A 19,706-nucleotide genomic window follows, 5' to 3' on the forward strand; every position below is an offset into this window, starting at 1 on the left:
TCTTGTTTTGCTTCTGGCTGTGGGCACAACAGGAGTTCGTTTGATGCCATTCACATGAAGAAGTGTAATGAGTTGACTCAACAACACCTCAAAGATCTTGTTTTTGTGCAATACAACCTTCGGCTTAGCACAAGGTGTAGGACCAGCCAGACGAACTTATTGATCTGGATGAAATTGATCCCTATAGTGATTGGACTGCGCAGGATGATGAGGCCTCCTTGTTTACATAGAATGAGATTGCTGATTTCGAGAGGCAAGCTATGGAGGATGTGGCTGCAGCAAAAGCAAGGGAGATTGGATTGGATGGCATTGATATGGTGGAGGAGCCACTGCCATCTACCAGCAAGTGGAGCCATAGGCACAATCTTCTATGCCAAGCAGGGAGCCACAATCGAGTGCGAGGACCATATCCTCTACCTCCCAATTTTTCACTAAGTAGGGAAAGAGGAAAATGTAAAAACTTCTAATGTTTAACTTGCTTAGATATGAAATTTATGATGATGATTTTCAAAGACAATCATCATAAATTCATAATAGTTATTAGTTAGTAGCTAGCTATTGTATGCACCATCCGGCTTTACATGATGATGTCATTTTGTAATCCATATGTATTCAAGAATCCAATTAAATAGAAAACACTTCCTCATGGGTTTTTAGACTCGTTTGATACATTTTATAATTGAATTTTGCAAAAAAAAAAGTATTTTTATAAGAAATTTAAGTACTTTTTAAGTTGTCATTTGAGATTTTTTGGGCTTGCTGAGTACTGTCGAAGTGCGAGTCTGCAAACTATGGCTGAATCAATCTGTTAATGTAAGCGGAGAAGAAGGATGGTTGTTGTTTAATTTATTTATAAATTATAGCATCAATAATATTAGGGTCAAAACTGAAGACATTTCATAATAAGATTCAACTTATAATTCTAAGAATATTTCAGAAGATAGAACTTATGTTGATTTTCTGCATTAACTCTCCTTTGGACTGTCTTGTTGAAGCTCAATAAAACTCAGATTAATAAATCATAGCATTGATAATATTAGGGTCAATACATCATAGCATATTCCTCTTAGCAAATCATATTGTGAATTTCTTAGAAATATTTGCAAATAGCAATATTAAGGTGGGTCACCCTCAATATTGCAGCCCCCCTTACAACTCCCAGCCCACCTTGAAGGCGGGGCCTTCCTCCTTGATCAGGCCCAAGAGCACGGAAGGTTGGCCATCCATTCCACCTCTTGAACCATGAACATGGAAGGCTGGCCGTCCATTCCATCTTGGGGTGGCGTGCTTGATAAGAGCATGAGAGTGGGGCCATCCTCTCACCTCTCGTGGACTTGGAAGGGGGGCCAGCCTTCCTATTTCAAGACACTTCCTTAAATTCAAAACTGATTGCTCAAGGACTTTTTTAGAGTATCGCTGATTGCTTGATTTCTCTTTATCATCATGTTTTGAAGGGTTGATGAGTGGATGCTTAAATGATACTTAAATGAATTGATTCTTTATTGATTGATATTCGAATGACTTAATGATAGAATGGTTGATGCTTGAATAGTTGATTTTTGAATGATTAATATTAGACTGATTGAATTGATGGAAGAATTGATCATTGGTTTGTTTGCTTGATTTTTTTATTTCCAAAGGATGATTGAATGATTTTCTTTGATTTGATGATTTGAGGATGATTGAATGATTTTCTTTGATTTGATGATTTGATGTATTGGTGAATAATGATTGAATGAATGTTGAATTCATAGACTGATAAGTGATGATTGATAAGTGATCCTTGAATGAATGTTGAATTCATAGATTGATAAGTGATGATTGATAAGTGATCTTTTTAATACTTCATTGGTGAAACGGTCACCACCTTTCATAAGACTTGAGTTACCACCCTCCATTGCTGCCTTTTGAGAATAATAAATTATATTCCAAATTAATCTTTCTTGCATTTCCTCCTCAAATGAACTTTTCTTTCTTTTAATCTTCCAATGTGAGGGAGAAGTCACACCTCTTCATCATACCCTTTGCAAGAGTCACAATCTTTCACAATTACCTCCCTTTGAAAGAGTACAACCTTTCATAATTTTTGCCCTTTGAAATAGTCACTTCCTTATTTTCTTCTCATTCCTTTCTATTAATCCTTCCTTGATTCATATGCTTCATTCTTTCTTCCTTCCTCCATATCCCCTTTCAAATGAACTCTTCTCCCTTTTATATCTCATGTTTGAGGTAGTCACGACTCTTCATTTCATGCCTTTTGACCATTCATTACACTTAATAAATTTTAATTATATTATATTTTATTTTTTATATATTTATTATTATTATTATTATTTCCTATTTCAAAAGGGAACATTACATTTTTTGACGATGCCTTTTTAAATTTCAGTTGGCTGAGAATGTTAAGGGGTGAGGAAACTGTTAGGATCAGAAATTCCCTTAGCTAGCACTAGAAATGAAACGAATCTCTCTAATGGTAGATTTGTTTACAAGAATTGCAAGGGTCTTTGAGTGGAAAGGAAGGCTAAGTGCAAATTCTACATAATTTCAAAATAAATTAATTGCAAATATTCATGGTACTATTGTAATCTTATGTTTTCTACAAATCACTTCTTATTTCAGAATTCCATGGATTACCATCTGAGCACATTTATTGATTTTATGGAGCCAATAGTAGAATGAGTTTTTCCATGTCACTTGTGAACATGTTATAGATATGATTTAAGGGAACAAGGACGTGGCATGGTTTTTATCATTTTTTGTCCTGCAAGACATATTACACCATTTCCTAATTAGTAATGATTCACACATGGTATATCATGAGCAGCCTCATGAACAATGATGTCAATGAATGCAGCTTGCAATTTGTTTTGTGTGGCTAAGTTGTGATATATTAAAAATTAATGTGGATGAAGTTGTCTCAGTGAAAATTTGCAGAAAGTTAACAACCATACCTTGTGGTTCTCATCATATTCTGTTTCTCAACTAACCATGCATTGTAGATTTATGAGCACCTTCATTAACAACTTATTAATGAATGCAGCTTGTAATTTATCTTTCTGCCACCAACTTATTGTATATTGAAAATTAATTAGATGCAATTGTCTAGATGAAATTTTGCAGACAGGTGCATTGATAAGCATGTTTATATTGCTGAATCTACATTGAGGCTATGTGAGAAGATAACTCAATTCTTTGTAGTAATATTGTTAATGTCCCCAATACTTGTAATGGTTGTACTTCAACCTTCTTCCTGAGTGCAGCTGATTTAGGTTTATCCATACAACTAATTGCCTCAGAAAATGTCATGCTATCTTTAATGTGATGAACCTTTTTCAAAAAGTGGTAAAAAATGTCAAATAAATACATGTCAAGGGCATCTTATGCGTAGGATGCTATTGAAAATACTCATCTTGAATCAGTAGGCAACAACCTAACTAGCCAAAATGCCTTTGTAACTGCCAAGTTTTCAGTTGGCTTCCTAACTTTGGCTATTCTAAAATATTTGGTTGAGACTTTTCACTGAAATGTATTTCCCTTAGAAGAACTGCCTTTTATGAATATAATTAATAGAGCATCTTTTACCATCTATCCTATATTACGTAGGTGGAAATTGCAAAGGAATAATTTCTCTGTTCAATGGCCAGGACAATACTCACTACATGGTTAAATTATACTGAAAATCTTGTTGTTTATTTTGTAATGAGTTACACATTATTCTAATTTATTTGTAAATTTCCATTTATAATGTATTGTTTGTTCTACTATTTACTGTTTAAATAAGTCACTGAGAAGAACATCGATGGTAAAAATTTCAGCCCCTTGAATGTTTCTGCTTAACAGGTTGGTTATGACGAATGTTTCACAGAATTTTCAACAATCCAAATGTAACTGTCCACTTCAACAAGAAAGTTGTTGATGTCATAAGCAATGAGAAGGGTCAGATGTCTGGTCTTTTATTGAAAAGTACAAATACGAGCGAGCAGGTGACACTGGATGTTAGGGGACTTTTTTATGGGATTGGCCACACACCCAACAGCCAATTACTACAAGGGCAAGTTGAATTGGATGCTTCTGGTTACGTGGTTGTGAAATGTGGAGTTAACACTTCCGTGGAAGGTGTTTTTGCAGCTGGTGATTTACAGGTAGTTTTATAAAATGAATTGTTTTCCAGGCATTTTTGTCAGACCAGAAACATGTTCTTGTTTTTGTTATTAGTTTTCTCTTTTGCAGATGGAAAATCTTAATGATAAATTGAAAAATCAACAATCCGAAATAGAAGCATAGAAGGATGAGAATCTTCATTAGGTATATAGTAGTTCTGTTTACTCTTTCTTTTTTTTAATTGATTATCACATTTATGAACATCTTTCTGTTCTAGCTTCTTTTTGAATTACTGCTAGGTGAACAGAGTTGTTTGTAAACCACAATAATACCCTCAGTTCCCTCACCTTCCTGCAGGGTTCTGAAATGCTGTAAACTCTATAATCATGATATTATTAATAATATTCAAACATAATGTATATGTATATATATTACTGAATATCAGTACAGGTTTTAAGTATAGAATATTTTAGATTTTCTGCCACATATTTTTCTTGGACTTTAATTTTACCAGCTGCTACAGTAGAGAACATTATGATCATATATATATATATATTCCTTGAGATATATTTTGAAATATTGTTGTTTGATTTCTGATATTATTTTCTCCTTAGCATCTCAAGCCTTCTGATTATGCTTTCATAACTTAATGCCAAGCAAGTTGAATGTTACACTAACAGTTTAGTTTTACTAATATTATAATGAAAATTAAAAGTTTAAATGTGACAAAAAAATTATTCCTGTTCTTGAGATTACCTTCTACATTGTAATTGCATCCATTGATGCTATTTGTATTTAGCAAAACATGTAAAAGTTTTCTCATGTGCGACTTGGAGAAAATTTCCATAAAAGGAACTATTAGATAATATTGACAACGGTACGATGAGTATTGATGTATGTTGTATGATAATGGTAGACTATAATGCAATAAGCATTCAACCATTCAGCCATTAGTTCATCACTCAGCTTCTTTAATCAATGGAATCACATTAGTACTTTTGATAAATAATATAGAGATAAGCCAACTGAACTGAAATCTACACCTATTATCTTTATGACACAAATTGAATAATAAAACTTAGTCTTCCTTTTCCTGAGGCAATTACTTGAACTTTCGTTAATGTGTGATTTTCATGCAGGCATGCAAAACTTCATGACTCCAATCTGTAAACTATCAATCTTTATTAAATTGACCAAATTTTTGTAGGCAATATTCTAAGAAATGTTTGTTAGCTCATATGGTGAAAGCTACAATGAAGGGAGATGGAAGGAAATGACTGATGGCTTGTCTATGAACTAGTTGAAATGGTAAAATTCAGTGGCCATTTTAGAAGCAGTGAAAAAACCTAAGATATCTATGGGAGGTACTCATCTTGATTCTTTCTTTCTGTGACACGATTTACACAACATTTGTGCATTAATATTTATTCTGGCTTTAGTTATTGGGTCTTGTTATCACAAAAGCTTGCACTCTTGCTGAGCTATCAACTCAGCAACCTTGTGAAACATGGAAACAACCCTGAAGTGTGGGACCTTATGCAAGGGGGTTGAGTCTCCAGAGAAGGCCGACTTCCTTCTCAATCCAAGTGCAGGTGTTGAACCAACTCAACACTTCAAAACTTACTCCTAAGCCTATCCTAACAACTTGCATAGGTAAAGGGAAGAGGGAAATGCTTAAAATGAAAGGAGGTTATGCACCAAGATAAGAGATTGTTTCTCTCCCTACTTGGAATGACACAAATAATCAACTGAAATACCCAAGAGATGCACAAATTTCAGTTGTATGAGTGACCCCAATGCATGTATGGAGGTTAGAATTCGTTGAATGTGAAGAGGGGAGAAGGTTTCCCACAAGTCACACTCAGAAATAAATTAACACAACATATATGAGAGAAGAGCCACAAAGCATACACCTATGCTGAAGGTAAGGAAACATACACAACATACATAAGTTGAAGGAAGGCAAGAATGGTGATTTCAATTCATTGTAAGGCCAATGGCCAACTTACAGTTGGAAAAATGCAAGATAAATACAAGAGAAGTGAAAGAGCATAGAATAGCTCAAGCCAGCAGGGAGAGAACCCTTTACAATGAGGCTTAACAGCCTTTATATAGAAAATTGGTTACAAGAGTGATCATGACCCCTGTGTGTGCAGGGAAATGTCAGTCTGGGAGTGTAGGGAAGTGCATGCACTTGACTTCTGTACATGCAAGCAACCTAGCCATACCCAGAAAATGCAACCCTGAGAAGGGTGGATTGACTGACCTTCCAAAGTCAGAGCATGCAGACATGACATAAGTTACCACAAGCAGCATGGACCTGTACCTCTCTTGATGGAAATCCTACCAAAAACATTAAATGCACCCTTGTAGCTCCACAAAAGAAGGTGCATAAGTCACAAAATTCATTGGAGCATTTGAAGCTTTGAGTGTTGATCACGCCATTTGGAAGTGTTGCAAGCCGAAAAGAAGTCCGAGGACTTCGAAAACTCGGGTTCCCGAATTGGGGAAGACAAGGAAGGAACTTCGGGACCTCAGGGTTCCGGAGTTCCGGGAAAGAGAGAAGGGCAAGAGAAAGGAAATTTAGAACCTCGAGGTTCCAGAGTTCTGGGAAAGGGAAGAAAACAAGGAAAGGAAAAGAGGAGACCTAGCAAAGGAACTTCGGAACCTCAGGGTTTTGGAATTCCGGGAAAAGAAAAAGGCAAGGGAAAGGAACTTCGGAACCTCGGGGTTTTGGAGTTCCGGGAAAAGAAAAAGGCAAGGGAAAGGTACTTTGGAACCTCGGGGTTTCGGAGCTCCGAGAAACTGAAGAGGAGGAGGAAGGAAAGGGAGGAACTTTGGAACCTTGAGGTTTCGGAGTTCCGGGGAACTGAAGAGGAGGAGGAAGGAAAGCGAGGAACTTTGGAACCTCGCGGTTTCGGGAAGGGGAAGAAGAGAAGGCAAAGGGAAGGAACTTCAGAACCTCAGGGTTTTGGAGTTCCGGAGAAAGAAAGGAAAAGGCCAAGGAGGGAACTTCGGAACCACGGGGTTCCAGGGAAGGGAAGGAGAGGCAGCAAGGAACTTTGGAAGCTCCGAGAAACTGGAAAAAAGGGCTAAAGAAGGAACTTCGGAACCTTGGGGCTCCGGAGTTCCGGGGAACTAGAGAGAAAAGGAAGCAAAGGAAGGAACTTCGGAACCTTGGGGTTTTGGAGTTTCGGGGAAGAGAGAAAAGGCTAAGGAAGGAACTTCCTCCAGACAACAAAACACTTCACTCTTCATAAATCCGTTACTTTTCTCCTTGATCAACTGGGGTAGCACCGGTCCATGGATCATATCTCTAATTGGTTCTTATTGATGGACCAAGGGTGTCATAAAATGACAACAGGTCTTCAAGCTATTTAGTGATAGCACCAATTTTTTAGAAGGATATATTAGAATCTTGTTTTTGTCAATGGAAGAGAACCAAGAAAATCTGTAATTCAATGCTCAAAAGGATTAAAGAGCGAAAAAATTTGATCTTTGCAGCCATCTTTTGTACACAAAATTATCTGTCTATGCATGTTTGGATGAAGTGTATGCTACCATCATCCTTCACAAGCTTCCTATAAAACATCCAGAATCTGAGACAAGGGACCAGCTCTCCACAGAATAGAATCTTTACAATACTTGAATATTTAGTTATTGATCAATTGAAAATTTGAAAGGGATGGCTGTAACAAGCAATATATTTTGTAATGCTACATAGATGATTGTGCAGAGGCCTACTTTTAAGCATTGCTTCACAAGCTTCCTTCAAAACATCTGGAATCTGAGACAAGGGAGCAGCTTTCTGCAAAATAGAATCTTTACAATGCTTGAAAAGTTTGTTATTGATTAATTGAAAGTGAAGGCTATAACAAGTATAATTTTTTTTTTTTGCAATGTTCCATAGATGAATGTGCAGAGGCCTACTGTGAGTGAAACTGCAATGATAATAAGGAGACAATCAGCTATAGGTTTGTTTCACTGAACTGTGAATAAGTTGGCAACTGGAAATTTGTTACGCTTATCTTGTTTGTTGTGCATGACTTGTGAAGGATGAATAAGGACAAGATGTGTACTTCCAGGGCTGATTAAGATTCAAATTTGCATTCTTGGAGTAATACGGTTTACCCATCAACTAAGTTGCTCAACCAAAACATGTTTGTTTACAAGATACTTAAGATTGTTATGGTAATGGAAACTTAAATTTAGATTCTAACATATGGTGTCAGGACACCTACAAGATAGAGATTATAGATAGAGCATAGATGGTACAAGTACAGTTCAACTCAATAGTTCAAACCATAGTTGAAAAACTTGGACTCGACAATGACTTGGCTGGCCCAAATTTTTTAAAAACTTGGGACTTGCCAAAAAACTTGGGAAAATATTGGCAATAATTTGACAAATTTTATTGAATGTTATAAAATATTTAATCTTAACATTCTTCTTTTTTTTGATTAGTAATAATAGTAATTTTATTAATGTAAAGCAAACATATACATCTTGTTCCTCGATTCATTTAAAGAGCAAACCCTACTACACCATTGATACTGCACAAAAACATCCAATACACAAAAGTTGCAGAGAGACCGTCCTACAAAACCCTAGCCATCTTTCATCACCCATACTGTTGACATCTTGTCCTTCAACATAACACCTTTCTACATGTATACACTATACACTACAAAATTTGAAATGCTTTAACTCTATAAACCCTAATCACTATACTATGCCACAGTCCATAACATAACCTACAAAACAACATACTTGATTGCATAATTTTGGACAAAACACAAAATTGAACAAAAGCCATATCATCATTCTTTTTTGATTGGTTTAAGGGGTCCGTTCACCCAATAGTCTTGTTGTGACCATATCACACATTGCCCCATCAAAATGGGGACCCCTCTTTTTTTGTTTTTTCTTTTTGTCTAGTCTTGCCTCTCTCTGCTTTTAGGATGAAATGAGTGAGTTTCTGGGGTTAGCATAGATCGGATCAGGCTAAGTTAGGAGTCATCATTGCTCATAAGTTTATCTTTTAGGTTCTGTCCCTCCAGAGGTCCAAGAGAGAATTTCATGCCTGGTCCTTCCAAGGGCCTTGGAGCGCCCTTTCTAGCCTTGACTTTGAAGCTGTCTTAGAGCGAATTTCTTATAGAGATGTTCTTATCAGGCGGAATTGATGTTGTTTTCAAGTTGATGGAGTAGTAAGTTTCGAGTCATGTCTTGGTAAAGGTCATAAGGCAAGTTGTTAAATCTTGTCATTTAGGTCCTGTCCTTCGAGAGGACGATGAGCGAGCTTGATTCATGTTCTTAATTCTGATCTTTGAGCAAAAATGGTATATAGGTCCTGTCCTTGGAAGGGACATTGAGCAAAAATTATTCTCATTGATGAAGGTCTAAGAACGAATTCATACTTTCAAACCTTGTCCTTAGGCTGGCCCAAGAGCGAAAATTTCATTTAGGGCCTGTCCTTTGACAGGACATAGAGCAAAAATGTGATATAGGGCGTGTCCTTAGGCCGGTCTCAGAGCAAACCATCTTTTGAAGGCTGTCCTTCCAAAGGACATTGAGCGAGCAGGTTTATAGTCTTAACCTTGTCCCTAGGCTGGCTATCGGGCGAGTTTGGAAAAGAACATAGACCGAGTCTACATTTTGAACATTTTGAACCTATCTTTAGGCTGATCACCAAGCAAAATTGATTATAGGTCCTGTCCTCATGAAGGACATAGAGCGAAATATGTCTTTTAGGTCTTGTCCTTAGGAAGGACACAGAGCGAAATGTGTTATTTGTCCTGTCCTTAAGGCGGTCATGGAGCAGATTCATTTGATTATAGGACCTGTCCTTGGAGAGGACATAGAGCGAACCCTTTGTCATAATTTTGATCACCAAGTAAGTGAAGCGAATTGATAAGAATAGATTTTTCAAGAGGCTGACCAAAGCGAGTTTATAGGTCCTGTCCTTAGGACAGACATGGAGCGAATTTTGATTATAGGGCCTGTCCCTGAGGCGGTCATAGAGCGAAATATTCATCAAGAGCTCCGCCTTCATCAAGGATAGTCAGCAAATTTCATTTAGGGCCTGTCCTTCGAGAGGACAAAGAGCGAAAAACCATATAGGGCGTGTCCTTGAGGAGGACATAGAGCAAAATCAATGTTTAATCAAAATATATAAACCTTGACCAAATTCCAAGCAAAGTCGCATGAAACAAATATTTGGCACCCAAAAATCTATTCAAAATTTCGATTTTCAATAAAGGAAATTTAAAATGAAGAGTGGAACATCATGAAAGGTTAATTGATATTCATTTTCACTAAGTTGGCCTAATTGTTTCCAAAGACATATCGCATATATAAAGGCATTCACAAGATCATTTAAAAAAAAAAACAAATCAAAACATTTGTCTTCTATCATCAGCGGTTTTGATGAGCAGATTGAGCGAATTTCTCTAGCAGTCAGCAAACTTCGAATTCAAGACAGAGAATTTAAGTCATCAGCAAAGTGAATTTGTCAAGGAAGACACAGCAACAAAGTCGAAGTTTAGCAAATTAAAGGAAGGAGTTCATCATTTATCCAGCAAGGGGGACTGTCATATAGCAAATTCATCCTTAATCAGTCCAGATTTATCTTTAGCTATCAAGATTGCATTCATTAGTTAGTGTTAGTCCTTGGTTCACATTCATCAAATCACAGGTAAGGACTGCATTTTAAAATCGAAATTAAGATCTGATTAAGAGAAAGAACTCGGAATTCATTCAAAGATAGGGTGCATGTGAGCAATTGATTCTATATTTTAGATGCAAGTTTCAATTCATATTCAAGTAAGATAAGCCTCAATGTATTAATCAAAATACTAACTTGATCGCCTCTTATAGGTAAATCATGGCAGCACCTAAGGCAAGTGGATCGTCATCAAGGCAAGCTCTTATCAAAGAAGACCAAAAGGGTGATGATTTGGAGACCAAGATTACATCTCGATGGAGCAACATTGGAGACACAAACCTTGGCAATTTCGACGTGAAGAAGTTTCATGAGGCACCATACATCGTCAAACCATCACCTACAGCCAAGAGGATAATAGAGAGCGGCATCATCAGGGCAGCCGGTTTCCTTCCCGCAGTTCGATGCCATGAATTGATGATTGAGTGTGCCAAGCATTATGATTCACACTCAAGGATGATCGTGGCAGAGGATGGAACTGTTCATGCCTACCTATCAGAGAGAGCCATAAGTGAAGCCTTCCATCTACCAGAACATAGAGACATGATCTATAGGAGTCTAGAAGGAGCCAAGTCAATTTATGAAGATGACCTGGACACATGCCTATCAGTTATCAATAGGAACTGGTTGCAAAAGAGTAGACCTCGCCTTAACAAGATTTTCAAGAAGAGTTCAAAGATTTGATCACTTCGCTTGGTCGAGTTGTAGGAGCTCTGTCATAACCCCTTTTTTGGACATTGGATTAAATAAATACGATAATTAAAACATTTATTAATTAACATTTAATGATATTGGAAAATCGTCTCATTTATGAGACTTCACGATTTTCCTCTAATATATGATTGTTAATGTTTATTATTTGTTATGATTATTATTTATTATTATTGTTTTATTTTAATGTAACATTCATATTTCAATTATTAATATTATATTAACTATTAAAGAAGTTTTACCATAAAGTACTATTAAAACATAAAATAGATACATTGAATATATTACACTTACCATATAACGTGTTATTTAATAAATATAAAATATAAACATGAATTGTCAAAATACATTATAAGTATTATTTGGAGTAATATCGTATTAATACAATGCCATTAATAGAACCGATATACAATATAAATTATTTATGCTCTCCTTAAACCACACTTAAGAAGAGCGAATATAAAACCTGAATTAAATAATTATTATTAATTAATGAAAGATTAATTGAAATTATTAAATAGTTATTTATTTATTAAATATTATTATTTTAATACATATTAATATTTATTATTAATAATAATAATATTTATTATTAATAACAAGTATCGCTAATATTGTTGGATGGCACAACAAATAACATTTGTAGCCAACTCAATACTTCCTTGTTGTAAGTTGACGGAACACACAAAAGAATAAGTATTTCAAACACAATACGACACCTTTCACCTTCCAATGATTCGGATGTACAATGAGAGTGTCTTCATAACGTACCCTATAATTGGTGTTATCATAGGGGACATTACAGCATCAACCTCATTATTGGTTAAAACTGTGATCTCAACCTTAGAGAAAACAGCGATCTTTATTAATCTATATCCGCATGGTATTGGTAAAGAGATGATTTTATTGAGTTAATGACATTCAGATGGTTAAATCAAAGGTAAACACATTTAAATAAAAGACGCCACCCTTGGAAGGAAGATGACCGATGGGAAAGACATAACCTTCCATCCCATTAAGAAGATATTTATATACAACACATCGTCCATTCAGGGATCATCGCAGAATATTTGTTATATATATTTCTTCATAACTGCAGTGCTCACACGAGCCAATAGTCAACCAAGTAAGAGGCGGGAGAGAAACCACCTGAATGCAAGGTAAAGGACGCATACATGAAGAGGGATCATAGCAGAGACAGCGTAAGGGGTGGACAAACACAAAGCCATAATAGGAGGGATAACAGAAATTGTAATTCCAACCAGATTCATAACCACTTCAAATCGCATGATCATAAGGAAATAAGTCAGGGACAGAAATCTTACCAACCAAAATGTTGATCCCGTATTCTTATAGACAATAATACCATCAGAATTCAAATGAACTTAGCACATTATGCAGATCCCTATTCATTGATAGGTAGTAAACATCCTCGTTCTTGGTGCTGTGCTTAATATGCATGCTTTATACATGAAACCCGATAATGTTTTAATGCAAAACTTAATAGTAAAACTGATATAGACTGTAATATGAATGGCAGCCATTCTTAAATTTGTGTACTGTGGCAGACCAGATCTGACACATGTCAGACCTGTCTGCTCTTACAACCACTAATATAGTTAGTGCTTTTAGGCAGTGGTAGAATTAATAAATTATATAATAGGTTATTAGCTAACACATAAATTATTGGTAATATTGTTTAATTCATATGTATATATATATATTCAAATTAGAATAAGGAATAATATAAGGGTTATAAATATAAATATTAATATAAATATAAATATTAATATAATAATAGATATTAATATAATATCTTTTAGAAACTGCTGTGCAGTAATACATAATAATTCATATATCTAGTATTTAATAAATATGCAAATGATATATAAATGAATCAGAATAAGATTAATTAGCTAGTATGGTAAATTAGCAAGTACTTGATAGACTAAAGAAAGATAGAATAGACTTGGCTCTTAATCAAGCTGTTTAAGTCATAAGTGCATTGAAATAGATTAATTATAGGTTAAATAGACCCAACCCTAGTAGGGGACATTACAAGCTCCTCAAGCCTTTTGCTTTGACAAGTGGATGTTCTTTTTCATTCAAATCATTATTCAAGGAAATGGAATGATTAATTGGGCAAGGATCATTAGTAATTGCCTAGATGTGCAGTTGAGAAGGTTGATTCCAACTAAGTCATTTCACATGAGCTCATATATCATATATTCTTTAGCAAGAACCTATGAATATGCAGGGCTACCACATAGAGATTGAGTTGGAAGAGGGCCCGAAGAGATAAGGGTTTGTGATTCTTATGAGATATTACATCATCCACCTAAACAACATTATAGATTGGTCAATGATACTTTCGTGATGCATATCACCAGGACTTTACAAGGAGGAATTCATCAAAGGTTGTCTCAAGATGCACAAGATCTAATCAAGCAATATGGGGCGTGGTTTATTCAATTTCCCAAGTTCACATATATAAGGATCCAAGGATGTCCTTCTCCTCCCCTTATGTTGCCATGATATCCTATGGATAGAATAGTATTTCTTGAGGTGACAAGGCAATTGTTGTAATTTTATACCCTAGGTTTGTTAATCAGACTTATATCTTTTATTTATGCCCTAGATTGTGATTAGATTTGTCACAAATAAGTTAACATTCAGTAAAATCAGAAAGTAAGTAATCAGTAGACAAACACACATACCCTGGGAAAACCTCCAAAGAGGAAAAACCCAGCATGAAAGACCCACAAGTCAGATTATATATTCTCCTCTTAAATGTACAAATACAATACTTAGCTTCTCTGTCAGATCTGATCCTTTTGTATAGCAGATCTGCTCTTTCTAAGTTCTCCAAGTTTGTACAACACCACCTATGTCCTCTTGAACAAATTCGCACAAGTCTGGATGAATTCGCTTTCTCCCTTATGAAATCGCACCTTATTAGCAGAGCTGTTTTCGCATTTGCTTGTAGAATGGATTGTTGTGTATTGACTTGCAAAATGTCTCTTATTTATACACATCTTTAATTCTTAATTGCAAGTCGGCCTCCTTGAGTTCTGGCACCAATATATTGGGTGGGGTGTATTTAGCATAACATGGATATTGGGCTGGGCATATGTTAGGGTCACGTTACCCTAGGATAGGGCCTGGACCTAAAGGGGTTCAGATGTTGCCTTAAGGCAATCCGAACCCATACATAACCCTAGTTACAAACAACACTCCCTCTTAACTAGGGAAGAGGAGAATACATAATCTGAACCTATAGAATGGATCTAGCACACAAGTATAGAATGGATCTAGCACACAAGCATAGAATTACATCTTCCACCTAGGACACAAGCATAGGATGGTTCTAGCACACAAGCATAGAAAGTGTAATACACCAGTGGGTCTTTACATTATTACAATTATCCATCTAGCACACAAGCATAGATTGGATATAATTCATTCTTGCACATAAGCAAAGAATGATTCAAAGTGCTACAGATAGAGTCACTGAGATTGAAGCTCCCTCTCAATCAGGGTTCCATTTTCCACAACACCAAGTCTGTCTCTGAAGTATTCGAACTTCACTTTGGATAAAGGTTTGGTGAGGATGTCAGCAATCTGTTCATCTGTTCCTATGTATTTTAGATGAATGGCGCCTCTTTGCACCATATCCCGAATGAAATGATAGTGTGTTTCCACATGTTTGGACCGATCATGAAATACAGGATTTACCGACATCTTTATACAACTTTGATTATCGCAATGAATGGCGGTAGGACCACTAGCTTGACCAAATAGTCCAACAAGGAGCTTACGAAGCCATACTGCTTCTCTGAAGTACTTTTCCTGTCCTTGACACTTCCTGCCCAATCTGAATCTGAGTAGCCTTCCAAGAGGATTGGGGTATTCAGTGAGTACTTCAGCCCATAGCCAATCGTGCCACGCAGGTATCTTAGAATGTGCTTGGCAGCAACCAGGTGAACAAGTTTAGGTAAGCTCATGAACTGACTGAGAGCATTCACAACATAACAGATATCTGGCCTAGTATTGACTAGGTACATCAAGGATCCAATCAACTCCCTATACTCAGATGGATCTGCAAAACCAGAGTTAGCTGCAGAAACACTTAACTTCTTTAAGTTGGATTCCATAGGAGTATGCATAGGTTTACAATCCATCATCCTAAATCTTTTCAAAATATCAATAGTATATTTTCCTTGACTTAGAAAAATTTCATTGGATCTTTGCCATACTTCTAACCCAGGAAGTAATGCATTAAACCTAAGTCCTTCATTTCAAATTCTGAGGCTAATTCCTTCTTACATCTTATGATTAATTTACTTTCACTAGTGAGAAATAAATCATCCACATATAGAACTAAAATAAGCATCTCACCATTATAAACTTTCAAGTAAATATTAGCATCAACATCATTCTTGCAAAATCCTAAGCTTAGTAAGTATTTATCAATTCTTTCATACCAAGCACGAGGAGCCTGTTTGAGCCCATATAAGGCTTTCTTCAACCTGCAAACATGAGAATCTCTTTTATGGATTACATAACCTTCTGGTTGCTCAATATAGACTTCTTCTTCAATAACTCCATTGAGGAATGTTGTCTTAACGTCCATTTGGTGTAGCTCCCAACCTTTGGCTGCAACAATAGCTATTATAGATCTAATAGAAGTATATCTAGCAACAGGGGCAAAGGTTTCTTCATAATCTATTCCTTCCTTTTGAGAAAAGCCATGAGCTACAAACCTAGCTTTATATTTTTCAATACTACCATCAGCATTATGTTTAATTTTAAACAACCATTTAGAGGAAACAACAGACTTACCTTTGGGTCTGGGTACAATGTCCCAGACATCATTTTTGATGATAGACCCATACTCTTCATCCATGGCTAGTTTCCAAGCATGATGAGACATAGCTTCTTCGACATTGTGAGGTTTAGACTCAATGATATTGCACATCACAGAGATGTAGTTGGTGTGATTTTGGAATCTCTTGCAATCTCTAAAGGTTCCTCTGGGAGCAGAAAATCCTTCAGCATCTTGAATCGTGTTTCTAACCCAAAGTGGTCTCTTCTTGGGGACCACAATATCCTGAGGTATATCGGTAGAGTGCATAGGTTTTGATGGGTCATTCTGAACTTCCTGATCTGGAAGGTCAGTAGACTCCTCCTGAGTCTTAGGGTTAGCATTAACTATTGAATCTTGATTTTCAATCATCATATCATTATTGATAGTTAATGAACCTTTAGATCTTTTGAAAGCAATATCTTCTTCAAAAGTTACATCTCTGCTTACCTCAACATACCTTTGACCCGAAATGTAGATCCTGAAGGCTTTGGAAGATTCACTGTAACCTACTAAGATGCCTTTCTTTCTAGATGGATCCAACTTGGTTCGTTTTTCTTTAGGTACATGAACATACACCGGATTCCCGAGAATACTTAAGTGACTGATGTCAGGTTTGATTCCAGTAAAGGCTTCTTCAGGAGTCACATTCTTTAGGGCGCGATGAGGACATCTATTCTGAATGTAAACTGCTGTTTTGGATGCTTTCGCCCATAGAAAAGGTTGTAGGTCTTGATCATGGATCATGGCCCTTGCAGCTTCAACAATAGTCCTGTTCTTTCTTTCAGCAACTCCATTTTGCTGAGGATTGTAGGGAACGCAAAACTCCCTCTTAATTCCTGCTTTAACACAAAAGTCATGGAAACTACCTGAGGTGTATTCACCTCCATTGTCAGATCTCAAACATTTAATTCGATTTCCTGTAGTATTTTCAACTAAGGCTTTGAATTCTTTAAATCTGTTTAAGACTTCTTCAAACTCTTTAGATTTAAGAAAATAGATCCATGTTTTTTTAGAAAAATCATCTATGAAGATAACATAATATAGGAAACCACTAGGGGATGCTACAGACATAGGACCACATAAATCTGAATGAATAAGTTCTAACCTTTCTTTAGCCCTACTATTGCTTTTATGAAAGGTATTCTTTATATTTTTACCCATTGCACAACCTTTACAAGCATCATCATGAGATAAATTGAGTTTAGGCATACCTTTAACCATTTTACCAGTGTTCCACGGGGATGTGTCCCCCCACTTTTTGGGCGCGTCCCCCGTCAGAAACGTCTCGGGGACAGGGGGACGGGGACGTGACGTCCCCCGCCGTCCCGCCATCGCCACGCAAGCGCCGCCGGGACGCGGAGACGTCCCCGCGTCTCCTAGGGAGATGTGGAGACGTCTCCTTGGGAGACGTCTGGGCGTCTCCCAGAGAGACATGGAGACGCCTCCACGTCTCCTTGGGGGACGTATGGGCGTCTCCCTTCCTTCAAGAGACGTGCAGACATCTCTCCAAGGACGGGGAGACGCCCAGACGTCTCCTGTCGCCCCTCGTATATGCAATGTTTAAAATTAAAATTTAAAAAAAAGGTGACTTTTTAAGTTTTTTGAGGGTTAAGGGGTAACTCTAATTGGACGTCGGCTGATAGAAAAATAACACCCGACGCCTTTAGATAATAATAAAAGTATTTTTGGCCCCGCGGGGCGCTGCCCCTTGACCCCAACTTGGGGGCGCTGCCCCCAAACCCCCGTTGAAAAATATAGGGGGAAACTGCGCCGATAGAAGTAGGGAAAATCTAACCTCCGAGTCTGATTAGGCTCCATATAACAACACAACTTAGAAATCTTGGTATTTAGATTTAGTATTTCAAATTTCCTATAGTCTCATTTGAAATGTAATTCTTACTCTGTAATACTGTCATACATCTTTTCAAAACTAGTTTTTCAAGTACTATATGTATATGTATAACTATATCAGCACCACCACCCCGCCACCCCCCCCGCCGCCGTCCCCCCCCGCCGTCCCCAAACTTAGGCCCTTGGTCCCCCCGTCTCGGAAACGCGTCCCCCCCGTCCCCCCGTCCCCAACGCCCGTGGAACACTGCATTTTACTGAGAGTGGGAGGAGCTTGGAAGTGTAAGTGACCCAATCTTCTATGCCATAGTTCGCATGATTCAGGGGTCTCATGAATGAGAGCTTGGATTGGGTTAGCTGCAAGCTTATATAAACTATCACATCTATTTCCAATACTACGAGCAGATTTGAAATTAGATTTCTTAGGCCAAGCGAGTACTTTCCCTTCAGAAAATGCTATTTGCAACCCCTTATCTTCTAAGGTAGAAATGGAAATCAGATTTCGTTTAATACCAGGTACAAAGAGAATATCACAGAGTTGTAAGGAAATACCAGAATCTAGATTTAAGGAGGTAGTGCCAGAACCTTTTACCGAGTATCGAGCATCATCACCGATTACTACGTGAAGGTTGGTGTCTTTTTCAATCAGATCTGAGAGATGCTCACGAAATCTTGAGATGTGTCTGGAGACACCACTATCAAGTATCCACGTATTGCTGTCCGTAGGAACATTGCTGGATAGAGCAGAGATAAGAAGATAATCTTCACTTTGTTCGACAACTTCATTTAAGTTGGCTTCCTTTTCCTTTGGGTCATTCTGACAATCTCTGGCATAGTGATCATACTTATCACATCTGAAGCAACGAATGTGAGAGGAATCTCTTGACTTTTTCCTTGGATCATAGGATGAGGATCTAAAATCTTTGCTTCTCTTTTCTTTCTTCCAATGTCCACCTTTCCTAAATTTAGCCAAGAGAACATGATTATCTTTGTGAGAGTTCTTGAGTTTTCCTCTTACCTCAATTCGAGATTCCTCTTCAATGCAATTAGATTGAAGACGTTCAAAGTTGGGACAATCGGCTCTTCCACCAATACTACGAATGAATGGTTCCCATTCATCAGGTAGACCATTTAATGCAATCATAACAAGATGTTTATCCGAGATTTGGCAATCAAGAGTGCTTAGCTTGTCCTTTAGTTCATTAATCTTCAAGTAGGCTATGATTGAGTCGTCTTCTTTCATTTTCATGTGAAGAAGTTGCTGTCTTAGAGCAAGAGCCCTGCTGAGGTTGTTGACCTCATACATCCCTTCCAAGTGTTTGATCATTTCCCTAGCAGATACGAACTTTGATATGACAGTGACAAGATGATTCTTGACAGACTCAATTATGATTCTTCTAGCCTTGAGGGAATCTTTCTTGAACTGTTTCAGCTCTTCAGAATCTTCTGGAGGAG

The 19,706-nt window shown here is 37.1% G+C and overlaps 1 protein-coding gene across 3 annotated transcripts in view; it reads left to right on the forward strand.

Moving 5' to 3' along the window:
• The window catches only part of LOC131032293 (thioredoxin reductase NTRC), a 220,249-nt gene that overhangs the window by 73,036 nt on the left and 127,507 nt on the right, over positions 1 to 19,706 (forward strand). For all 3 annotated transcript variants that reach the window (XM_057963225.2, XM_057963226.2, XM_057963227.2), the window contains exon 5: positions 3,869 to 4,145. In XM_057963225.2, coding sequence (XP_057819208.1) covers positions 3,869 to 4,145 — 277 coding nt within the window. The remainder of the gene's footprint in view (positions 1 to 3,868; positions 4,146 to 19,706) is intronic.

Source organism: Cryptomeria japonica, chromosome 8 (assembly GCF_030272615.1).
Source record: "Cryptomeria japonica chromosome 8, Sugi_1.0, whole genome shotgun sequence".
NCBI classification, from domain to species: domain Eukaryota; kingdom Viridiplantae; phylum Streptophyta; class Pinopsida; order Cupressales; family Cupressaceae; genus Cryptomeria; species Cryptomeria japonica.